This window comes from Solanum lycopersicum, chromosome 3 (genome assembly GCF_036512215.1).
Source record: "Solanum lycopersicum chromosome 3, SLM_r2.1".
NCBI lineage: Eukaryota > Viridiplantae > Streptophyta > Magnoliopsida > Solanales > Solanaceae > Solanum > Solanum lycopersicum.
This window is the reverse complement of record NC_090802.1, coordinates 65935203-65959192: the sequence shown is the minus strand read 5'-3', so window position 1 is coordinate 65959192 and position 23990 is coordinate 65935203. Positions and strand designations below refer to the sequence as shown.

Genomic DNA, 23990 nt, shown 5'->3' with positions numbered 1-23990 from the left:
CCTAAATTAATTTTATTTTTGTTGCAAGATTAATATATAATTTTGACTAACTTTCAAGTTGCAGCCTGCAGAATGTGATATTAAATCAAATTAGAAAAAAAAAATATTTACCTAAGTTTGGACTATAGACTGATCCAGTCTGTCACACTACCATCACGTGTATGAACATATTAAATTAGTGATTAATAAGCTAATAGCGTTTAGGTTCTCTAAGTTGAAGATTAGTTGAATAAATAACAAGCCAAATAAATTAGGTGGAAAATCAAATTTAAAAGCTAAAAATAAGAAAAAAGATAGGGCACATGCTTCTGAAAATTGCTTGCATGTGCAGAAAAGACTAGAGGGATTAGAGAGTTGATATAGCTATTAGTAATCAGTAGTAATTATGTAAAAATGGTCCCTTTAATGTAAAATTAAAATTGTGATAGTTTAATTTAGTATATAAGTCTGCTTAGTTAGTAGCTTAATTAAATTAAACTAATTAAGCTAGTCTTTTTCCTTCTATTTCTGTGATGCTTTGTGCATCAGATTATCGTTATGAATGTATTCAACCAAAGTTTCTGCTACATTACCATACCTCCTCGCACTAAATTGTTTGGTCTTAAAGTGGATGATAAATACATGTTTTTGTATTCTAATTTTTGTACAACATTTATCTCTGGGCTAACTAATACTATCAATAAAAATCGAAACAAATAAATTCTGTATTTTATTTCAATTAAACAATACTCGCCGAGTGAATCTAGTAAAAAATCTCAAAATTGACATGCAAACTAGAGTATTATAGTGCGGGCCATGGGCTCAAAATGTATAAGTCCCGTTATTCTATGTAGCCCATCAAACCTGATCCAGGAGAAACCGTGAGACCAAATAGGAAAAAATTGTGTGGAAAAGGTCCTTTAACAAACTTTAAGTCTTATTTGAAATGTAATTGAAAAATAGTTACATTTAATATGAAAATAAAATTTGGATCAAAATACTCCCTAGATAAAATACGAAAAACCCTAGAACATTCAAACTTCAATACATAGGAGAAAAGTTCGAACACTTAATTTTGTCTTAATTATTTCAGCCGAGTTCCACTATTTTAGTGACACAATAATTTAAGAGTCATTTCGAATTTAACCGGCATGTCAAGTCAATAAATACTTCATCTGTTCTTATTTTATCTTTTAGTTGTCTTTATTTATTTGTCTATTTTGACAATTAAAAAAAAAGAAAAAAATTCTTATTAAACGCTCATTTAAACTTCTTGAAAATTTCCAAGTTTAAATTCATCCTTTTTGAAACCATAATTAATAAGAGTAATATTGTAACTTCACTATGCTAATTTTTATTATCTTAATATGTGTGTCATTTCTAAAGTGGACAACTAAATAGGGACATAAAAAAGTAGGTCATAAAAAATAACTAGTCAATTGTAACATAATCGAATAAAAGGAGATCCCTTTTTCGTGTGATAATTCGTTTTGCTCAATAACAACATACTCAGTAAAATTTTGCAAATGAAATCTGTGTTTTTACGAGACCCTTGTTTCGAAGCATATCAAAGCCAGGGTAATTCTTTTTTCTTTTCTTTCCAATTTATATATTTACTCCTCAACCAACCAATTAAAAGGAAATGACATTGAACTCGTGATGGCCTTGTTCTTCAAGCAAGTCCATCATTTCATTTTCAATATCCAGTTCATCCTCACGAGGTGTACATGCATTGCAAGACTTTTTGCCTCAATTTTCACCAATAAAAAGACTCCCTAAGCAATATAGCATATAATAGTAGCAAGTAGTATTTAAGAGTCACAAGAACATGTTCATCTTAAGTAGTAAGTAATTACATTTTGTGATGGGCAGTGGCCTATTACTAGTATTACCTTTGTATGCTGTTGTTGAGTTTTTATCCATTTATTCTTCATGGCTAATTTTTGCTGTTCCATTGAGATGGAGCCTAAGACATTGAGCCAAGGTCAACTCAACCTTGCCCGTGTAATGCTTCTGCTTTACTCTCTACTTCAAATTTTTGAGTTCAATTTACTAATTTATTTATGATAATGATGCAGGAAGTTGCTGTTGATATAGTACAAAATACACAATTGGACGAAGCATCAAATCTATTTCAAGAGGTATGCATGCAACCATCACAGTATTTACTTTGCCGATCAGTAGAATTAAGGCATAATACATATATTGGACCTTAAATTTAACTTCAAATTTTAATTTTGATCTCTAACTTTTATAATGCACAAACAGACACTTTAACTATCTAACTTTTTAACATATAAACACATGAATCCTACATGGCAAAATACACGATGGACACCACATAGGACAAAAACTGACATGTAGGACGTGTATGTCTATTTGTTCAATTTTATACAAGTTTAAGTGTCTACTTGTACAAACTCAAAATTAAAGGACATATATGTGATTCGAAGCCAAGTTAAACGGCATATTATTTAACATGCTAGTTTTCTTTTTTTCTTTTGAATGTGTGACGATATATAGGGAGTAAAGGGAGTTGTTCAAATAAAGGAAGGTTTAGTGGTAATTGAGGAAGCAGAATCTGTTGTAGAAGAAGATTGCCTTGGGAAAACAAATGTGGTGATCGAGGCTTCCTGTCAATGTGCGTACCCGTCGGCGATAACTGACGACTCGCCTGACCAATCTAAGTTCAAGGAACCACTCTCTGCTCCCTTTTGATTCCTAACTTCCTCTGTTATATACAAATAAACACGTCATCTTCTCCTTGTTTACTTATTTACCGATGTAATTTTATTTTATTTGTTTTGGAGTCTAACTAATTCAGATTCACATCATGTAATTGTTTTTTATTTATTTTGGAGTCAAACTAATTTAGATTCACATCATGTAATCACTTAAGACGCATAATGAAATGGAAAGATTTAATATTAGGTTTTTTTTCTTCATTTCAACAGCTCGAATCTGACATTTCTGCTAGAGTAACGTTATATTATTCATCGGTATTCTAGTGTAAAGGGTTCATAGTGTTTTCGTGTATTTATTTTTTTACTCATTTATTTATTTTTTGTAGCATGTTCCCACTATTTCCGCTAATTTTTTTTTAAGAATATAGCATTTTCCCCTCTAGTAGCTTAACCACAACAATTTTCCCACTAGTAGCTTAATCATAATAAAGATGAACAATAGGTTCAGGGTGATAAAGTTATGTGATTTATTTATTTTATGATGAATGAAATGATATTTTTGCATTTACTCTAAATTATTATATTGTTTCAGTGTGATGGAAATTACTTATTTTATGTTGCAACAAGATCCAATTGACTCATAATACAAACCTATTGTTAGTTTTGATAGTTTTTAAAATTTATGTGTATAAATCATATTTTCGATAAAAATAAAATACGTCTTTTAAATATTATAATCAAACACATCGTGAAATTTCACCCAAATTTTAACATTAAGACATTAGATGTTGTGAGAGAATTTTGGAGAAATGGATTATTTGATGTTTTTAGGGCTTTAAGGATGTTGTACAAAATTGCTTGATAGACGTAGGATCGACTCTTTTCCATTTTTATTGTCCCTATTTTTCCTTAGTTCTAGCTTTGACTAATGACATATGACACAAGTTAGATTTAATGGCTAAGATTTAATTTATTGAAATACAATCATGATTTAAATAATAAATATATTATTATATCAATTAAAATAGTCCTATTATTTCTCTCTTTTCTCCCTATTCCCTCCCAAAAAATTTTTTGTTGTCGTTTAATTAATTAATTCAAATTTCAATTACGCCAACATTCGCTAAACCCCTTGTGTAAATCCCAACCATGACGATCCCAATTGGCTGACCACATTAAGGAAAACTCGACATTTACAAATCGACTACAACATTAGATGATAGAAAACTTTACCAATACTTGAAAATTTATAAATATTAGTCCGAACTTTCCCTTCAGATTTGTCGCGATCTTTATTTGTAAAGAAATGGAGGCTAAACGTAGTAGAGAACAACTGAAGTGTCGTAATTTATGATGTTAATCATCCACCTTGAAGTAATTGTGTAGGTCATGAAATGAAATATTCTGAAAGTAATAAATAAAGCAAAGAAGATTTTGGAGGGAACAGGGAGAAAAGAGAGAAACAATCGAACTCGAAGAAAATAGTTAGAAATATATCTTCATTAATTAATATAATAATATATTTATCATCTAAATTATGAATTTGAATATATTTTAATTAATTAAAATCTAACTTATCGATATATCATTAATAAATACTAGCTCTTGAGAAAATTGGCGACAAATAAAAATGGAAAGGAGCCGCATTGTTACGTATATACAAGAAAACAAGAAAAGGCTTAATTACCTCTGTATTAATATTGGACCAAAAAGCCCGGGCACATTTTAGTTCAGTGTTCAACCCAAAGGACAGTAAGTGTCATTTGGTTGAAAGCCACCGCTGGCCTTTATTTGAATTCATTCACACAGTATTATAATTCTAGGGTTTTTCGCTCTCGCGCTCTGCAACCTAAACCCCCCATTTTCAAATCTCAGTTCTTCGTCTTCCAATACATCCAGGTATTCTCCTTTCTGTCTGCGTAATCAATCTATTGAAATGTTTTAACAATTTAATTCATTAGTTTCATGGCACAAATTGAATGTACTTCGTTTTTTTCTCAGATAGGTTATTTATATGTACTAGCATATCCGGTAGCTTCGTTAGTTAATGTTCAATCTCTGAGAATTTGATTATATCATTAGGGCTGAGAGAGAGAATGAGTACAGCAGTGCGAACCCCGAAAACTGGAAGACAATCACTGTTCTTCCAGGATTTAGCTACACCTATTTCTTCCCGGAAATCTGGGTCGAAATTCAATACACCAGGTCAGGCAGCAGCTGTTTCTGCTTTATGGCGTGAGAATTTTGCCAGTTCAGATCTGCCACCACCGCCTGTATTTACCCTTGAAGATCGATCGGATGTCTCTCCGGAATCGGGGATTCCTGAATATATTACTTCGCCAGAAATCAAGTCGGACCCTAGAACGCCGGTGCTTAATTCAGGACGGGAATTTTCAACACCTAAGAGTAAGTCTGAGGCAAGTACTTCATATGCACTGATGGGTAAGCAGCAGCAACAGAGTAAACAAAGCCCCTTGCCAAGTTTGACATGGTGGTCACCTGCAAAGGGTAGTGGTAGTGCTGAGCAGGATGACAAGGACAAAGGTTCGCCAGTAGAAGGCGTCGTACATCCTGGTGCTTTGATAACCTTACCTCCACCAAGGGAAGTTGCAAGGCCAGAGATCAGGAAGAACTCAATCCCTGTGGGAAACCTTAATGAGGAAGAATGGGTCACAGTTTATGGGTATGCCTATATCTTTCATACTTTATTCTATGCCCTTCCACTTATGTTCCTGATAGTAGTAGGTGTATTAGAACTCCTTGATGCTGCATGATATTCTTTTTTTTGCTGTTAGCTCATTAGGGTAACTTCTAGTTCAAGCTGTTGCATTGTAAAATGTGTTGCTAACCACCCATGGTTATCATATATTCCTTTTTCTTTTCCTTTACTTTCTGTTCCTTCAGTAGAGTTATTACTTTCAACTAGAATCAGATGTTATCTGTGTTATTTTTCATGGCAGGGTCTTGAGGATATCCTTTGAGGTTAGCCAAGTCATAATCTAAGGTTCCCTCTGGATGGAGAAATTTAGATTTTAGGGGGTCCAAATTCACAAGTATTATAAATTTGAAGGTTTGAATTTAGAATACGTCCTATCAAATGTTTTTTGACTCATTTGATATTAATCTAAGTGAAGGCTTACAAGGCATGTGATTTGTGTTTTTATTTCAAATCCATTTTTTGTGAAGTAAATCTGAGCAAGTGAAAATGATATGAAATTGGATGACCTGACAATACCGCTCCATCTAAAATAGGCCTTAAAAGACAAAGAAATGTCGACGTGAAAGAACATGGAGAACAAAGTGGAACGTTATTTTTATGCAATAACTTGCTTTTGTCATCCTTTCATGTGATAGCTGTGTTTGAAAAATAAGAGGAGTATTGATGCATTCTTGCTTTTGTTTTGAGTCTCTCTTGATGTGCTGAGGTTATTACTTTTATGATCTGTGTTCCTTTCAGTCTCTTTGAGTTGTTATATAGGGACCCTAATATCCGTACTTCTCACATTTTGCTGGCCATTTTCCCTTATTTTTGGTCTTTTATTTATCATTTACCTTTTGATTGTTACGTGCAGGTTTTCCCCAATTGACACCAATTCAGTTTTACGGGAATTTGAGAAATGTGGTGTCATTTTGAAACACATTCTGGGCCCCCGAGATGCTAATTGGATGCACATTCTCTATCAGGTATGTCATATACCTATAAACATGTCATCATGTTCAGCTTCTGTTGTACATGCTTGTATACATACTGTCTTAAGAGCCTATTTGGTGTTCTATTGTTCTCGGTTATGTTGTAGGAGTACCATGATTTCTAGTGTCAGTTAACACTTACTTGCCACCGCTAAACTGCACCAAAACAAGATCTCCCTTTCTTCTTCATTATTTTACTTTCCTTCACCCCCTTGTAGAATTTATTCTGAACTTTTACCCTTTTTTCCTGTTCTTTTATCTTCCTCTCCAACCAACTTATCCTTTCTCCCCCTTTTACTGATGCTCATTTCTTTGTTGCTTCAACTTTTTGGTTTTGTTTTATTCTATGTGTATATTGAATATTATAGTTTTTTTATTTTGATACGAGTACGATTTTCTTGCTAACTGCTGACATTCGTTTGTAAATGTTGCTGAAATACGAGTTATATATCGTCTTTATTGCTGTGAATGAAAATAGTGACAAATCCTTCATTACAATACCTCTACTATAATCTAGAAGTGTCGTGACTTTTCGTTCTTTCTTGATTCTGATACTCTACCAAGCAACCCTTGTGTAGCTTTTTACCTTCCCATAAGTAATTCTGCTTACACTAAATTGAATTGTATTTGGCTGGGGAACTTTACATTCCTCAAGCAATTCAAGTATTCATTTTCTATGTTAACTCAGCATCTAGTTCTGATAAATTTATCAGAACTAGATTAGGGCTTCTTTGCTTTTGACATTTGCTGTTACTTAACTGTATATTTTACAGTAATAGGGCTCTGAGCTTAATTTTAGCCTCTTTTTAGAAGTCCGCTAACCCTGTGTTGGTCTCCGCAGCTGCGACTGCTGGTCTGACCTGACCTTACCAAGCGTCTTTCTTTGGAATGATTTCTACCTTTGCTGTGAAGCCAATAAATAGTGTGGCCACTTGCAATGCCCGTGATATGTAATCTCTCTTTGCAGGGATATGTTTGTTTTTTTTTAAAAAAAATTGTCCATTGTATTTATTTTTCTCTGTGCAATCTTTTTGCTGTCAATGACCCTAGTCTTCTGGAAGGTAAAAACATTTCATTGACCATAAAGTCGTGTCTTATTTTCTCCTCTTTTATGGTGTAGAATCGTGCTGATGCTCAAAAAGCTCTTAACAAGAACGGTATGCAGATAAATGGAGTTCTTATGATTGGGGTTAAACCAGTGGATCCAACACAACGTCAGGCACTGGATGATAGGCTCAACAAGCAGGGATTTATACCTTTACCGCATGCTCCAACCAGTAAAAGCAATGACCCGACTCCATTTAGAACCTCCTCTCAACCTTGTTATCTCCAAAATGGCAGCAATAGTGCAAAGCAATCATCTGGATCCGTTGCCACCCCAGCGAGATCCGTTGTGTCTAAAATTGTCGACTTAATGTTTGGTGTCTAATCTTCCATGCTTCGTTTTGTTCTTCCTCCCATGCTTTTGTGTTATTTCTACTCAATGATGTCAAATATCAAAGTTGATTCATCCGAATGCATATTGATTCCAAACAACAGTAGAGTCATGAGTCTTGATTTGTGCTCCCTTCCCTCCTTTGTCTTCTCTGTTTGTCCTCTGAATGCATGTTCATGGTGTATTTGTATCGATGTGAACAAAGATTAATCCTGTCATATTTTGAAGAAAAGAGACGGTGTTGTAATGCAGATATAGAGAAATTTACATTTCCTTTGCATCTTTCTGTCAGTTTCCTTTGTATATCAGCGAGTTCTAATATTTTGTGCTTGTAATGTCTTTGCCAAGTGATTTGATGGGTTCTCTGGTATTTCAGTTATTCATTACTAGTAGTGTTTAATGGTTAATGCTGACATTTTATTGCCAACGGGATGATGGACATGGTTGTTACACGGTGGTTTAAAAACATGCTTTGAATTCATGTATTTATTGGTTTGTGGAAGATGAGGAAAAATTTAAAATTTGAAAATATAGGTGTTTTCTTTTAAGTGAACAAGTAATTTGGGAGGGATGAGTATTATCGTATTGGGTTCGTAATCAAATTAAGTAATGCCTCTCTTGCTCCCGTGACTTGGAGTTTACAGCCCTTCTATTGCTTTTTTTATTGTATGTCCAAAGAGAACAAAAACGTCAATTATCACTGTTCATTCACGGATACTTCGTTGACTGTTTCGTCCTATCTATACTCGCCACGTGTTATTTCTCACGGCCCATGACCCCACTGCCCGCTTTCTTACAATTCAAAAAGAACCAAATCATAGAAATTGAGCAATTGGTGAATTACTAGTGTAGTGAGGAGATGATTAACGGCAAGAATCCACCGGACGTCGGAATTCAGCTGCCGGAGTCGAAGATGGGGATTGATACTGTCACGGATAGCTCGAGCGGTCCACCGGTCAGAAATGTTAATGGGAAAGCTCAAGTGATGCAAGTAATCCTACGGACATTGTGTCTTGTGACTTCAGTCACAGCTCTATCACTTATGGTAACTGCCAAACAAGCTTCTACCATCACTGTCTTGGGTTTTAATATACCCTTGCACTCCAAGTGGTCCTTCTCTCGTTCCTTCGAGTAAACATCTCTTACCCCTATTATTGTCACATGCTTGCAACATGTACAAATTTGTCAGCGTTGTAGAAATTCATCAACTTTAAATTTTCTCTATTGTTGTCTTATGTTGTTGATGGACTGGTAACTCCATGCATCGGCTTGTTGACAATTTTGTCCTAAGCTTTTGAGTAGGTTACTTGTTTTGATAGTATTATTGTTCTTTTTTTAAAATTTTACTTTGAATTTTGAAATGTTACTTCCAGTCCTGAAAAATAGCAGTACGTGCAATATTAGATAATGTAGTTACATATATGTTGCTTTTTGTTTGCAATAGCAGATAATGAACAAAAAACCCGTGAGTAGAATTTTAATAAGTATTCTGTTTTATGACACTAATGCAAACTAGTACAGAGAATCTTCTTCCTTTTTAGTTGTTGCAATTATTTCTATTTTATTTCTTAAGGGGTAACTGGGGGTAGGGAAAGGGAGAATGGGGAGAGGATGGCGAGTAGCCAACCATCTGAGCCACTTGAATTTCCTTTGGTTTACTTAGTTCATTCTCCTCTCAAGCATTTATTGTCTCCAATTATAGTCAAATTTCTGTGTAATAGTGCTTATATATGTATACCGTAAACGGGGAGGGGATTACGATGCAACCCTCACGGCCTTAAACCCGTAAAATCAGTGGAGAATGTGATTCAATAATTTCCAAGTCCAGAGAAGTTGTGAGTAATTTGAAATTTACTGATCAGGTACCTGGTTGGCATCTCGGCTGCTGTTGCACTTCATTTAATACTTCAGCTACTAATCAGCGGATCAAGACTTGTGCGAGGATCACCAACTATTTCTTCGCGAAATCACGGATGGCTTATTTTTGCTGGAGATCAGGTACAGATTTGATGTTTAAGCGTTCACTACTATCTGATTGTTCGGTTGCCAATGACTGCTTATAACAGTAGTATGTGATTGTTTTTGTTACTATAGGTATTTGCATTGGCGCTGATGAGTGCTGGATCATCTGCATCAAGTGTTTCCAGTTTGAATCACACAGGGATTCGACATACAGCTCTGCCAAATTTCTGCAAACCCCTGCATCATTTTTGTGACCGTGTATCTGCTTCAATAGTCTTCACTTTTTTCAGCTGCTTTCTGCTTGCCATTTTAGTTGTTCTTGATGTACTTTGGCTGTCGTCTAAGCACTAGACTTATTTGCTTTACTAAGTGATTTACGTGGTAAACCTTATTAGGTAAATTTGTGGTCATTGCATTGCCCCTTCATTTCTTAAATGTGGCCACTAGAAACTCACCGCAGCTCAGCATTTTGAAAGGTGAAGCTGTGTACATTATGCTTATTTCCTTCATTGCTTCTTCTTGAAGTGTGGTTATCATATCATAAGTAATAATTTTTGTATTTGAATACATAAAGAAACAAAGCTCTAATCATATTATTTATGGCCAACCATATAATAATAAGTACTTTCAAAAAGTTTTAAGGTTTCTATATTCGAGTTTACAGTAAAATTGAAAACTTTGACTTGATAGAAAATTGGAGTTTTACGAAATTAGGTTGAATTCAATGTTCAACAGATTTCTACCGCAGATTTCTAGTTTCTGCACCTTACCAATTAGACTAAAAATATACTGGTTCGTTCCATTTTAACCGTCGCTTTAACTTTTTCAAGCTGAAAAAAATAAAAATACCAGATAAAAAGTATAGGATACACCTATCTATTTGTATAACTGTTCTTTTGAAAGTTTTGCCAATTTTGAACTTGGATTTCTAAAGTGAAACTTGTTTTGAGATTATTTTTAAAAAAAATTAAAGCAGATAATTAAAATAAGATGGAAGGAGTAGAAAATTACAAAGTTTTTCTCTTTTCAAATACGACTCAACGTTCAAATTTGTGCTTAACACTTACTTAAACAAATGAAAACTAATTAAGCCCTAAAAAAATGGGTACAATTGAAACAAGGTGAAAAAAAACAAAAACAATACACACTTTTTGTAGAGACGTTTTTATTCATCAGGTAACAGTTACAAAACGTGACCAAGTCCACAAGAAAAACTTAGTGGTACCACCTCCCACGACCCTAAACACTGTAACTTCCACGTTCACCACGTTACTGCATCCTTTCCTATCACTTTTTTTTTTCTTAAATAGTTGCACAGAGTTAAACAACATAGCAAAGTGAGAAATTTTCTAGAACTCTCAAATTTCCATATTGTTACATACACTAATAACAATTAGCAATTAGCAATATCAATCAGTTCGTTTTTGAGGAAGATAAAAATGGGTTCAGCTTTCTTCTACACTACTCTTTGTTTCATTGCGCTTACAATTGTTGCTGCCTCCGCTGAGGAATTCAAAGTTGGTGATGCTGTGGGTTGGCATCAGCCAAGCCAGAATGAAACGGATCTCTATAATCATTGGGCTGCCAATAAGAAATTTCATATCGGCGATTCACTTCGTAAGTCATTAATAATATCTCGTAAAAATTTATAGTGTAGTTACCTCAAATCAATAATTTCGTTTTACACATTCCACTTACTCGCTTATTTCTATAATATAATAAATGAACATTGTTTGATATAAATATTGAGCACAGATATTTTTTTGTGAATAGAAAGTTATATGTGTGACAATGGTTTATCTCTGTGCAGGTTTTGAGTACAGGAATGACTCGGTTATTAAAGTGGGGAAATGGGAATTTTATCATTGCAACAGAACTCATTTAGCCTCGGCCGGTAAAGACGGCACCAGAACAATGAATCTAAACAGGGCCGGCACGTTCTACTTCGTGAGCGGCGATCCAGAACATTGCAAAAATGGCCAGCGTTTAGCCGTTGAAGTTCTCCCACTACATCCAATCTCGGAATCTCCACCGCAGCCATTTTCTCAGGCACCGGCGCCATCGCCGCTCTCAATCTCGGCGTCGGTTTCTTCAGCAGTTCCATTAGCGTTCATTTCGGCGTTGTTGATTTCAGTTATTGTTGTAGCGATTGCTGGGTTAGCATGAAGCCCCCTGTTATTGTGGTTTTCATTTTTCTACTACTAAGAATATTTTATTTAGGTTAGTTATTTAGCTTGTTTAATATCATGCATTATGATTTGTGGCTTAGTTTAATTAGATTTCAATTTTTCACATTGAATTTATGGCTCATTTTGAATTTATTTTGTATGGACAACACGTTAATTCTTAATGGGAATTTCTATACTAATGTCTATTTTAGATTTCAATTTTTCACATTGAATATTTTTTGAGTGCTTCTTCATTATTTAGTTGGGTAAATGATTTTTTCCCTTATTCAATATGACTACGTATATTATTAATTTTTATCAAAGCCAAAAAATTATGTAATTAATTGGGTAAATAAATTTTTTCCTATATTGAATATGACTTCATAATTCATTAATTTCTATACTTTCAACTTTCAAGGATATAATTTTTTTTTGACATGGATTATATATAGGGTTCTATTTATACTTGTTCCAAATTTAAATACTTAACAATCAAAAATTAATTTGACTAATATATTATTTTCTTATAATCATGAAATTAATTTTTTTATTAAAAATATTTAAAAATTAATAAATACACATGTAATAAATAAGTGGATGTCCATTGAGACTCACATTTAGTGTAGCATGATAACATCTCCAAGTAAATTTACTTTTTAACTTTTAAGGTCCGTCATAATCATAAAATTATATTTAATTTTAAAAATAGAAATTAATTATTTAAAATTTAACCAAATACAAAAAAGAAATTTTATAAATAATATTAAATTAAATATTTAAGAAATATATATTTATTACTTAATCAACTTATGTTCAAACTAATATTATGAAAAAGATTATAGATTTATATTTTTTCAAATTAATATATTTCAATTGAATTGATCGTATAAACTAAAAGTATGAAATTTCTACGAGTAAAATCAATAAAAATATTAATATATAAACAATATTTTATCATAACAAACATGAAAATAAATGAATTATGACCGGTTTAATTTTTAGACTGAACTCGGATTAGTGTGCTACTCAAAAAGTTTGTACAATAAAAAGTATAAACGGACAGAAATGAAGATTTTAAGAAGCATAAGGAACAATTTACAAAGCACGATAACTACAAGGTTCTATAATGCAAATTTTCTTTAGAACTTGTACGTCTGCGGTTTAAATATTGAGCTTCTAGAAATTCCTTTCCAACAAAGCCTTATCTTCTCCCCCTTGTGCTCTACCATTTCCACATTCGCCCACTTCACGAGTGAGCTCTCAGGTACTCTTCCTCATTCTTCATCTTCTTTTGCTTATTGTGATACTATTTTCTGATTGTTCTGCAAAAACATTAATGGAAAATGCATTCCTTTCTGTTTGAATCTCTACTGCTCCATTGATTGCCTTTAATTGGAACTCCGATTCTTCTACTCTATAGATGAATTCATTATTGTTTGAACTGAGATTCTACATTTTGCTGTGTTGTTTATGAAAACTTAATCTCCAGCTTTATTGTGCTTGTTCCATTTAAATACTCAATAATTTAATAACTGAAAAATATTGATTACTGATGTTTTTCTCTGTCGTTTTAATTAAGATTGTAATTTAACAATAAGCTTAAGAAAAAAAAATATATATATATATATAGGGACTCCTTGAAATGTAACACTAATTGAACCTGTAATGATAATTTTGTATGTGTGTTACCTAGAAAGTTTTGCTCTTGCATTGAGCATTTCGATGCGCTCTTATGCATGCCATTTGTTTTTTTTTTCATTGTGATATTTCATTGAAGGTTGTGATATATTCTTTTAAATGTCTGATACACAATTTTTTCTTGAGCTTGTCTTGCTTTCAAAGGCCCTTCTGCAGTACACCGTAATGGATTCCAAAAGACTGTAGGTTGAATCTAGATGGCTATAAGCCCAACAAACCATGCGCCATGCCTTCAGATTTTTAAGTTGGAGCCTGTCTGCTTGCATCTCTTTATTTGTCCATAGTCTATGCACTTGTTTCTACCAATTCCCGTTGTCAAGCATACCAAATATGACCAACCGGTACATGAAGTCACGCTATCAGTAGTGCCTTCTTGGTAATCCAAGAATCTGCTTGCGTTTGAACAATTAGACCTTCAGTGTGTTTGATTTTAATGAATTGGAGTCTGTTTTATATACTTTTCTGAGGCAATAATGCCCTATGCCGCAGGTCTTTTGTGGAGCATGGCTGCTACATTTACCTCCGTGTGTTCAATTTCTTCCACTAGCCAGACAGTTGAGAAAAAGATTATCAATTCTTGTGAAACGTTATCTTCATTCTCTGGGATATCTTTGACTTCATTAGGGGGCAGGAGAAAGAATAATGTTTTAAAGAAGAGAAATGATTCCAAGATCCAGGCTATGGCCAAGGAGTTACACTTCAATCAGGATGGTTCTGCCATTAAGAAGCTCCAAGTAAGCTTGATAGGAATTTTTAATTGATTTCTCTTGAACCTCATCCTTTTGTACCTGGTTAATTATCGTCATTTCTTGGCCTTCAAAATTCAGGCAGGTGTTAACAAGCTTGCAGATCTAGTAGGTGTAACTCTTGGTCCAAAAGGAAGAAATGTAGTTCTTGAGAGCAAATATGGCTCTCCGAAAATTGTAAATGATGGTGTTACTGTGGCCAGAGAGGTAGACTTCTGAAAAACTCCGTATCTGATTTTCTTCCGACACTCAACTATCAAACGCTATGCACTTGTTGTGACTTGTCAAAGAGAAATATGTTGTACTTACCATGATCAGCACTGGAAATGGTCTTTGTGATTTCTTCTTTATATTATTCACAAATTCATTTTTAAATGGTGTACTCCTTCCGGTGACATTGTTATTTCACTTACAATGCTGTCTTTCAGTCCTGTTGGTATGGTCAAACTATGCAGAAATAAATATGTTGTAATGTATGCTCTGAGTTGCTCGATAGGTTGAACTAGAAGACCCTGTTGAGAATATTGGTGCAAGTTTGGTGAGACAAGCTGCTTCAAAGACGAATGACTTGGCTGGGGATGGAACAACTACATCCGTTGTTTTGGCACAGGGGCTCATAACGGAGGGTGTTAAGGTTTGTAAATAGTTCCATTCGATTTTGCAAGCTATTTCAAGATTTTGATGGTGTTAGGGATTTGATAATAGCTTCCTTAACGTTGGGTTATTCAGGTTGTTGCAGCTGGTGCAAACCCTATTCAGATTGCCAGGGGCATTGACAGGACCACCAAAGCCCTGGTTTCTGAGCTAAAGAAATTGTCAAAAGAGGTGAAAATTACAAAATTATATGTTAAATCTTACTGATGATTCAGTACAGCTGCTTCAACTTTTCAAAACTTTACTTCGTTTGGAACAACTACTATTATTTTTTAAAGTTGCTGATAACTTTTTAGGTCGAGGACAGTGAACTAGCAGATGTAGCTGCGGTTAGTGCAGGAAACAACTATGAAGTAGGAAATATGATAGCAGAAGCCTTGAGTAAAGTGGGTAGGAAAGGTGTAGTAACTCTTGAGGAAGGGCGGGGTTCTGAGAACAACTTATTTGTCGTGGAAGGCATGCAATTTGACCGTGGCTATATCTCTCCATACTTTGTTACGGACAATGAGAAGATGGTAGCTGAATATGAAAACTGCAAGGTATGATGTACCATGACATTTTGTATTGCATACTATCTTTAAAAAAAATTCTTCCTGGAATTGCTAAAGAATTTGTTGCTGACAACTTGTTTTAAAAAAACTCAGCTGCTTCTGGTAGACAAAAAGATAACAAATGCAAGGGATTTAGTCAATGTTTTGGAAGAAGCAATCAAGAATGGATACCCAATATTGGTAATCGCTGAAGACATAGAACAGGAAGCTCTAGCCACACTTGTTGTCAACAAATTAAGAGGAGCATTGAAAATTGCTGCTCTCAAAGCTCCTGGTTTTGGAGATCGAAAAAGCCAATATCTTGATGACATTGCTATCCTTACTGGAGGTCTGTCCAAAACGAAGTGATCTCACTGTTCAACGAAAGCCATGTTTCCATATAAAGTAAATTTAATTCTGCAATATGCACTCAGGTACTGTCATTCGAGAGGAGGTTGGTTTATACCTAGACCAGGCTGGAAGTGAGGTCTTAGGAAATGCTGCCAAGGTTGTTTTATCAAAGGATTCAACGACAATTGTTGGTGATGGTAGTACACAGGATGCAGTGAGCAAAAGAGTTGCACAAATTAAAAGACTGCTTGAGGTTGAACTTTGTCTTATACTTTCTCATGCTGGTCAATCAATTACCCTTTTCACAAAACAATCTTGGGCTGTCCATGCAGGAAGCTGAACAAGACTACGAGAAGGAAAAATTGAATGAGCGAATTGCAAAACTCTCTGGGGGTGTTGCCGTTATTCAGGTCAGTTGATGATTCACTTATTTTAGGATGATATCTTTTCGTTGTCATAATTCAAAGTATACTCTTCTTGCCATAATTTGGGATTATGAAATATCAGGTTGGTGCACAAACTGAAACAGAACTCAAAGAAAAGAAATTGAGAGTAGAGGATGCACTCAATGCGACAAAGGTTTGTTCAAGTATCTATGCAATTATGGCCATTCATTCAAATTTTGAATTTGCCAACCACTATAATCTTACAGTGGTAATAAAATTGATCTTTGGTAATCGTAGGCAGCTGTTGACGAAGGCATTGTAGTTGGCGGTGGATGCACCTTATTGCGGCTTGCTGCCAAAGTTGAAGGCATTAAAGGAACTCTTGATAATGATGAACAAAAGGTATTACTTTTATTTAGTTCATTGAAGAAGATTCCTTATATAGTTGTACCAAAATTCTTTGTATATGTTAATGTTGATTTTTTGAAGGCGGATGGCACTAATTCAGCTTTTAATACTGCAGATTGGAGCTGATATTGTCAAGAGAGCTTTGCGCTACCCTATGAAGTTAATAGCCAAGAATGCTGGTGTTAATGGAAGTGTTGTGATTGAGAAGGTATAACAAGATTGCAATGGGCTTTCTGTTCATGTTGCATCGTATGAGAGTTCAAAGATACATTGACTGGTTTTACTATCATTCTCAGGTCTTGTCCAATGACAACCCAAACTATGGTTATAACGCGGCCACCGGAAACTATGAAGATTTAATGGCTGCTGGTATAATTGATCCTACAAAAGTAAGTATCTAGAAGTCTCAAGGGGAACAAATGCTGAAGAGACGTGTAGATAATCTCAACAATATGCATGTTAAGAGTGGGTTTGAGTCCCACATTAGGTTGGATAAGACTAATGATTTGCTTATATGGATTTGGGCATTCTTCCCCTCATTAGCTAGCTTTTGGGGTTGAGTTAAGCCCGAGTGTTATATCTTTACAATACATGAGTGTAGCCATGAGTCCATGACTTATCAAAAAGAAAATTACGGCCTCATTTTTTGTGCTCTGTATTCTCAGAGTCATGTCCGTAAACATTTCATCCTATGTTCTTAGTAATCATAGAACTGAACATGTCGTAATTCTCTGCCAATAAGGTCTCCTTCCAGTCTTCTTAAAAATTGATCTCTACTTTATAAACTGATTAAAGGATGACCCTTGTTGTCAAAATCAATATTTGTTACTTTAAACTATACATATCTCATATCTGATCTTTTATTGTTGTTAGGCACACACATGCAAATCTGATTTGTATTAACTGTGTGTTTCAATTATAACACATCGAAAGTTTGACATTTCATTTTTCATTTCTTCGTACTTGGACATCTACCAAGAATTGGTGGATGACCAATGATCGTGAATTGAATATCTACTCTTTTTCCTTCTTGTTTTTGTAATTCAGCATTAAATAGCATCTAGGAGATTCTCTGTCTATGTTAAAAAATTTAATGCAATGGGTGGCTTGTTTTGTGAGAATTGAAAATATCTGTTCTTTTTCTCCGTACTTTTTGTGATTCATCCATAAATGACTTCCAGGGAATACTTATTTTCAATCCTAAAGGTTACGCTCTCGCTTTTTGATGTTGCTTCTTATTGTGTTTTCCATACGAAGCTAACGGCTGCATGTTTTGTGGAAATTAGGTGGTAAGATGTTGCTTGGAGCATGCAGCTTCAGTTGCAAGGACCTTTTTGACATCAGATGCTGTTGTCACTGAGATCAAGGTGCCTGAACCTGCAGTTGCTGGGAACCCGATGGACAATTCAGGTATTAACCATAGAGGCCAACCATAGACACTCCCCCCTCCCCCCCCCTCTCTTTGATTCTACCATAGAGGCCAACGATAGGTCACCTTACATGCATTTGAATGAGCGAGTTATTTGTACTAATACTTTTTTTTTATTTTGATGTTAAATAGGCTATGGAGCCTAGATCGTTTAAGAAGGGATTGAGGACATGCTGAGAACTGGTATGCTGAAGCGCAATGCCGGTAAATTACGAATAATATGAATTAATTAGCAACATAGAGTCAACTAGTTGATGAGTTCACATTTACAAATAGCCAGTGTTTCTCTTGTTGTTCCAAGTTGAAATTTTATGAGCATAGGCTTTGCATAACTGAGCCCAAATGGTGTAGTTCGCATTTTTGCAGTGATAGAAATGGTAAAATTAAAGTAACAATATTGTTCAAATTTGCTCCTCTTGTTTTTTTCTAGTGAAAATATTACTTGATAAAAGAAAAAAAAAATTGCCCCTCTTGCGTTGGTGATGGTCCAAGTAGTCGATATTCCTAAACGTTAACAACAAAAATTCTAATTCAATGTTACTGCTTTCAGCTTGTAAGGGTAAAGGTCATGCTTAATATATCATTATAATGTATAGCATATACCATATATTGAGAAAATAACGTAGCACTAGTTAAAACATCACACCACAACAACAACGTATATGGCAGAGTGTAGTCACACAAGTAGGTCCTGGTGGAATGACGTGTGCACAGTCTTATTTCTACCTTGTGAAGGTAGAGAAGTTGGTTAGATACTCGAGTAATATCTTTCTACTTTGGCTCATGTCTTTGGTGAACTATAGGAGAGTCATGCATATCTTGTTTATCCACTCTCCCCCACACTTTTCTAGTCTACTTTTACCTCTCCTCATACCCATAATAATCATATTCTTTAACACCTCCTCATTGAGGCATCTATTCATTTTGTCTTCATATGTTTGAACCGTTCACGTCCCCCTTATCACGAGGCTACTTTGACCTTGTTACAAATATTTTCATTCTTAATATTTTTTCTTCTAGTTTGCTTACACATTTATCTCGATAAAATAACACTTGGTACAAATAGAAAAATTAAAAAGGATAGTTACCCTACCTGACTTAAGTTTCCTTTATGTTATTATATAGTTAAGTATAATGTTGACAAGAACTCTTACCTATGTCTCACAAGCAAATTGTCCGTGGTGTTTTGCAAGCTAGGTGTAGGATATGTTATAATTTGTATATAAATTACTAATAAATATCAAAAGAAGAAAAGAAGGCACCAATCTTTGGTATGATGATAACAGCTCACCAAGAGTTTGGCGCAAATAGGGATACATAGAACTTTGGATAAAACGATGTTCTGCCGTACTGTGTGCTCTGGTATGATTTGACTAGCCTATCTTACAATTTGAAGCTTTAATTTTTACTGGGATTACGACAAATCGTAGGGGAGTACTGTCTGCACCTTCCGTTCCTTTATGACTTTTCTCAGTTGATTGAATTGGCTGTCGATGTTCTTCGGATTGACTTATTTTTAGGTGTTTTCCGGTTAAAATAATTTTTAATTAGTTTTATAGTGTTTGGATAAAATTAAAAGGTGCTTATAAGTACTTATTTTAAATTCAAAATAAATTAGAAATTTGAACTTATGACTTTGGCTTATAAGTCATAAGCTAAAAAGCCTATCCAAACAGGCCTTAACTTCTCATGCTAAAATATCCCGGACATTAGTCTACGGTTCTGTTAAAGAATGACAAAAGTCTCATATCGGTGGTTAATAAGATGGGTGGACTCCTTATAAGGATTGAACAATCCTCCTTTTCCTGAACTAGCTTTTGAGATGTGAGTTAGGCTTAAGACTTAAATTTCAAATTTTGACCATTTTCTCCTATGTTTGTTTATACTATGAGAATAGCGTCATCAAGTGCCAGAAGTGTTAAAGAAGGCCAAAATCAGAAAAAAGGGAACATTGAGAGTACATGTTTTGTCTTTTCTTTTATGAGCATTTTATTTCAATCTTCTTTTGGCTTAAAATTGAGGCGGTCTTGTGATTAGTACGACCTGTATTTTGGGCTAAAATACTTCATATTCTTTGCTTTATAATCGTATATTCTCCTCTTTGACATGATAGAAACAAGAAAAAGAAAAGCTGAAAAAAATATACTATAAACCACATGCTACTAACTATAGAATTCATTTCTTATTTCGACAGTTCTATGCTGAATATCACTTAACTAGTTTTAATGGTTTTTTTAAAAAAAAAATAAACAAAATGAATTAAATATATATTTGGCCAACGGAGCATGAGAAAATAAGAAAAAGGTTTAGTTTGAAAAAACTTGAACGTATCAAAATGTGAAATGAGAATTAAAACGTGAGTAGATTTGCTTTTGATAATTATTCTTTTCTTTTTGTTTAACCAGAAAAGAATGAGAAAAAGAAAAAGTCTACGTATGACTTCCGATAAGGAAACGTACATCTAATGGCCAAGTCACAAAAATCTTCTTGTAATATGAATATATGATGATGAAAAACGAAATAAAAAATCTACTTAAAGGTGATTGAATTGGTGTATCAAATGATATATCTTAGTGTACACTTAAAAGAGTATGGATTCAAAATTTTTGTTGGGAATCCCAAAATAATAATTTAGCTCATGTAGAAGGATTTTTTCTCCCAAGAGAATACTACATCATAAATAATTAGAGAATATTTATTAATTGGTATTTATTTCGTCCACTTTTGATTGTCATATCTTTTTAGAGTTAAATTATGAAAATTTTGTCTAATATTTTACGATATATTTTTAATATTTATGTAAAAAATTATAATTCATAATATTTTTTATGTAATTTTTAAAATATATAATTTTTTGTTTAAAATATTAAATAAATATAATCGTATTTAATAATGAAAATTAGTCAAATAAATTTTTAAAAAGTATAATACGATAAATAAAAGTAGGAGGAGGAGTAGGTTATTAGTGGGCGAGTCTTAGGACACAAAGCAAGTGGACAAAAGTCTAAAAAATTAACAAAAACGGACTGTTACAATTTATATATAATTTTGTGGAATTAATTGAAAGGTGTCATGTTAGAGAGGAAGATTCTTAACTAGCAATATTAAATAAATAAATACGAAACTTAGATAAATAAATAAATAAGATTTAGAATTGATTACTATTGGCGTAAGATTGACAGCGGTGTAAAATGATCTATTGGTCAAGGATATTACTAAGCTTGTGGCATCTTCATCAAGTTTTTCTTTAAAAAAAAAGTATTCAACCTTAAAAATAAGAGTCGAGATTCGAAAATTATTTAAAAAATCTCTATATTTCAAGAAGTTAAAGGATAAAATTTTTATACTTACAACTTATTTTTCACTGATTAAACTTATAGGATTATACGTGAAATGTTTTCGTTATATTCAAAGGAAATTAAACAATAATTGAGAGAAATTAGATAGATTGTCATTTTCGAAAGGACTTTTGATAATTCTTGATAATCTCTAATTCCCTTTCCCTAAATGTTAAATCAATCTTTCAATTTGGTAGACTGCATGCAATTAGTTTGGAGAATGACTAATTGATTGAAAATTGAATGAACTAAACAAGAGAATAAATCATATATAATATGATTGCCTAACTTATTTCTCTTAAGGCTAATCTCATCGTTAACGGCTATAATACCATAGCACTTATCGTCTTAGACTTTTTTGTTTTTGAAAACTAACACATCAACATTATTATTTATTATTATTATTTTGAATGACATTAAAGCCTTTCGTAATCACGCACTAAATAATAACGGTATAAAATAAAAATGTCCAAAATGTTATGTATCCAATTTGAAAAATAAAAATTTATCAATTCACTTTTTCTTTTGTATATTGTCTCATATTTTCCCGTTGTCAATAACAAATTTTAAGATCAAATTAGTAGACTTCATGCCCATCCAAACTTTTGGAAAGTTACAAATTTTGCCGCACAAGTATCTATTATAATTTGAAAAAATCTTCAGAGTAAGCTCCGTTCAACCGTCAAAAAGAAAGGACAAAAACAAGACTTTTTCTTCACAATGGGGATAATATTAAAGCATCCTTGATAATCATTATCTACTTATAGTAATAGTAGATTCAGAATTTTTAATAAAAACATTTGTAAATGCAAATGCTAGGATTTAGAATTTTAAGAATTTAAATATTTCTAATCTCTTATAAAGAGTATTCAAGTTTATTACTTTAAAAAAAGAACAATATATATACGATATATTTATTTGACAAATGAGATTGTATGAATTTGAATAATTTAAGGCGCGTACAAAACGTAATTTGCAAGTGGAAGAAAGAAATTGGGAGATTAATGGATGGTAGCATTATTGTCATTAAATTTATTAAAGTATTGACAAGACAAAAAGGAGGAAAATGCACGAATTAGAAAGAAGCATGTATAATCCTAATAACTAATTAGAAAATGTCCATTTCAATCAAATACTAGTAATTTGAGAAGAAAACAAAATTGTAATCAAATACGTGGATGAAAATATTAAAGGCTAAGGGTACATAATGATTGCCCACTTAAAGAACATTTTTTTTTATCATCTCATCAAGTCATTGAAAATTTTGAACTACCACCAAATCACACTATTTTGTTTAAAACAAAACCCACAAGCATAAGTTATATTAAAAAGTTAACCATAAGTGATTAAATTAAAATAGAAAAGTTGTCATCCATTTTGTCCAATCTATTGGCTATGGTTCCCAGAGGATAAAAAAAAATGAATTGCATTTTGAACTTTGAAAGTGACTTTTGATCATCTATGTTTTCCTATCTCAATTATAAACAAAGTCAAAAAATTTTCTTTACTTATATCTGTCATGATCTTGTTGATTTTTGTTTCACCCCTATTCGCTTTTTCTTTTAAAAGCATAATTCGGGTCAATTTGCATATATGTCAATTATTTATCGAATATATAACTTTGTCAAAGGTGTAAGTCTTAATAATTTTGCCCAATAAAACATAGACAAGAACAAAGAAGTTTAATTTTGTCTTTGATAGGATTTGTTGCTCCTATCTATCCAATGTGGTAAGTAGCTTTATTATTGGAGTTTACATAAGGCAAAATAACAACAAAATATCCACTATAATTCAACCAATGAGGAGGAACAATAACATATCCATTACGATAATATATCGATATAATTCGATAAATGATAATGGTAGAGAAATGCAAAAATCTTAAACAAAATAATAAAGGACAAAAATAAAAGGGATTCGAGTTAAAATATCTTTAAACTATATGAAAAGAACAAAAATGTACTCCATTTATAATTTGTCCTTAAACATTTTGACTTTTTTCTCAAAATGAAATAACCATATTAAATGAGAGAAGGCTAAATAATTATAGTCCTAATCTAATTTTGTCACGACGGGATTGCATGTCCTAATTCATAATCATCATATTTTGATTAACAAGATTCTTGATTATATTGTATGCTAACTATCTTTTTTTGTTAAACTTTACATCTGCCAAATTACGTAATTTAGTCAACTTCGTTTTTATAAAATTTAGTTTATTTACGTAAAATCATACATCAATATTAAAATCCAAAAATTTCATTGGAAAAAAAGAACCCTTTGGCCAGAACATTTGGCCCTCATAACGCTCAATTAACGGGATATTTTTAATTTTTTAAAAGTTCAATATTGTATTTTTAATCATAAATCCTATAATAAATTCTTTAAACTTTTTAATCAAAATTTATACATTTTGAAAATCAACGCAGTAAAAAGTAAAATAAATCACCATGCTTGTCAATTAAAAATATATGATAAACACTTATTTGAATCTGAAAAACCTTATATCACCTAAAAATTTGAGACAGAGGG

The 23990-nt window shown here is 33.1% G+C and overlaps 5 protein-coding genes across 6 annotated transcripts; all 5 read left to right on the top strand.

The window, feature by feature from the left end:
• The first annotated feature begins 1776 nt into the window (after nucleotides 1-1776).
• LOC101259427 (uncharacterized) lies at nucleotides 1777-2909 on the top strand. The gene is made up of 3 exons (XM_010320232.4): nucleotides 1777-1983; nucleotides 2058-2120; nucleotides 2503-2909. Exons 1-3 carry the CDS (start codon nucleotides 1912-1914, stop codon nucleotides 2695-2697), a joined length of 330 nt encoding a protein of 109 aa, XP_010318534.1. The 5' UTR covers nucleotides 1777-1911; the 3' UTR covers nucleotides 2698-2909.
• Nucleotides 2910-4285: 1376 nt separating this feature from the next.
• Nucleotides 4286-8066, top strand: LOC101258447 (nuclear pore complex protein NUP35). 2 transcript variants are annotated; one of them, XM_004235605.5, is made up of 4 exons: nucleotides 4286-4562; nucleotides 4746-5346; nucleotides 6236-6347; nucleotides 7474-8066. In XM_004235605.5, the coding sequence occupies exons 2-4, from the start codon at nucleotides 4760-4762 to the stop codon at nucleotides 7780-7782; spliced, it is 1008 nt and encodes a 335-aa protein (XP_004235653.1). In that variant the 5' UTR covers nucleotides 4286-4562; nucleotides 4746-4759; the 3' UTR covers nucleotides 7783-8066. The 2 variants fall into 2 exon arrangements, with proteins under 2 accessions (XP_004235653.1, XP_010318535.1); XM_010320233.4 differs by having other exon boundaries at nucleotides 4391-4562; nucleotides 4665-5346.
• Nucleotides 8067-8565: 499 nt separating this feature from the next.
• Nucleotides 8566-10331, top strand: LOC101258738 (CASP-like protein 3A1). Its single transcript, XM_004235606.5, has 3 exons — nucleotides 8566-8919; nucleotides 9651-9786; nucleotides 9883-10331. The coding sequence occupies exons 1-3, from the start codon at nucleotides 8648-8650 to the stop codon at nucleotides 10099-10101; spliced, it is 627 nt and encodes a 208-aa protein (XP_004235654.1). The 5' UTR covers nucleotides 8566-8647; the 3' UTR covers nucleotides 10102-10331.
• A 736-nt stretch (nucleotides 10332-11067) lies between these two features.
• LOC101259733 (early nodulin-like protein 7) lies at nucleotides 11068-12137 on the top strand. The gene is made up of 2 exons (XM_004236352.5): nucleotides 11068-11367; nucleotides 11561-12137. The coding sequence occupies exons 1-2, from the start codon at nucleotides 11190-11192 to the stop codon at nucleotides 11914-11916; spliced, it is 534 nt and encodes a 177-aa protein (XP_004236400.1). The 5' UTR covers nucleotides 11068-11189; the 3' UTR covers nucleotides 11917-12137.
• A 915-nt stretch (nucleotides 12138-13052) lies between these two features.
• Nucleotides 13053-18526, top strand: LOC101259035 (ruBisCO large subunit-binding protein subunit beta, chloroplastic). Its single transcript, XM_004235607.5, has 15 exons — nucleotides 13053-13182; nucleotides 14106-14350; nucleotides 14444-14569; nucleotides 14859-14996; nucleotides 15092-15187; nucleotides 15313-15555; nucleotides 15661-15895; nucleotides 15981-16150; nucleotides 16230-16307; nucleotides 16405-16476; nucleotides 16581-16685; nucleotides 16807-16899; nucleotides 16988-17080; nucleotides 17978-18101; nucleotides 18253-18526. The coding sequence occupies exons 2-15, from the start codon at nucleotides 14120-14122 to the stop codon at nucleotides 18264-18266; spliced, it is 1818 nt and encodes a 605-aa protein (XP_004235655.1). The 5' UTR covers nucleotides 13053-13182; nucleotides 14106-14119; the 3' UTR covers nucleotides 18267-18526.
• Nucleotides 18527-23990: the final 5464 nt, after the last annotated feature.

What these genes read in the sequence shown, in the direction of transcription:
- LOC101259427 (XM_010320232.4), top strand. Translation starts at nt 1,912, where the DNA reads ATGGCTAATTTTTGCTGTTCCATTGAGATGGAGCCTAAGACATTGAGC. An exon ending in GTCAACTCAACCTTGCCCGT is followed by an intron (nt 1,984 to 2,057) that starts GTAATGCTTCTG and finishes ATAATGATGCAG; the next exon opens with GAAGTTGCTGTTGATATAGT. An exon ending in CATCAAATCTATTTCAAGAG is followed by an intron (nt 2,121 to 2,502) that starts GTATGCATGCAA and finishes GACGATATATAG; the next exon opens with GGAGTAAAGGGAGTTGTTCA.
- LOC101258447 (XM_004235605.5), top strand. Translation starts at nt 4,760, where the DNA reads ATGAGTACAGCAGTGCGAACCCCGAAAACTGGAAGACAATCACTGTTC. An exon ending in GAATGGGTCACAGTTTATGG is followed by an intron (nt 5,347 to 6,235) that starts GTATGCCTATAT and finishes TGTTACGTGCAG; the next exon opens with GTTTTCCCCAATTGACACCA. An exon ending in GGATGCACATTCTCTATCAG is followed by an intron (nt 6,348 to 7,473) that starts GTATGTCATATA and finishes TTTATGGTGTAG; the next exon opens with AATCGTGCTGATGCTCAAAA.
- LOC101258738 (XM_004235606.5), top strand. Translation starts at nt 8,648, where the DNA reads ATGATTAACGGCAAGAATCCACCGGACGTCGGAATTCAGCTGCCGGAG. An exon ending in TCCTTCTCTCGTTCCTTCGA is followed by an intron (nt 8,920 to 9,650) that starts GTAAACATCTCT and finishes TTTACTGATCAG; the next exon opens with GTACCTGGTTGGCATCTCGG. An exon ending in TTATTTTTGCTGGAGATCAG is followed by an intron (nt 9,787 to 9,882) that starts GTACAGATTTGA and finishes TTGTTACTATAG; the next exon opens with GTATTTGCATTGGCGCTGAT.
- LOC101259733 (XM_004236352.5), top strand. Translation starts at nt 11,190, where the DNA reads ATGGGTTCAGCTTTCTTCTACACTACTCTTTGTTTCATTGCGCTTACA. An exon ending in TCATATCGGCGATTCACTTC is followed by an intron (nt 11,368 to 11,560) that starts GTAAGTCATTAA and finishes ATCTCTGTGCAG; the next exon opens with GTTTTGAGTACAGGAATGAC.
- LOC101259035 (XM_004235607.5), top strand. Translation starts at nt 14,120, where the DNA reads ATGGCTGCTACATTTACCTCCGTGTGTTCAATTTCTTCCACTAGCCAG. An exon ending in TCATAACGGAGGGTGTTAAG is followed by an intron (nt 14,997 to 15,091) that starts GTTTGTAAATAG and finishes TGGGTTATTCAG; the next exon opens with GTTGTTGCAGCTGGTGCAAA. An exon ending in GTATAATTGATCCTACAAAA is followed by an intron (nt 17,081 to 17,977) that starts GTAAGTATCTAG and finishes TGTGGAAATTAG; the next exon opens with GTGGTAAGATGTTGCTTGGA.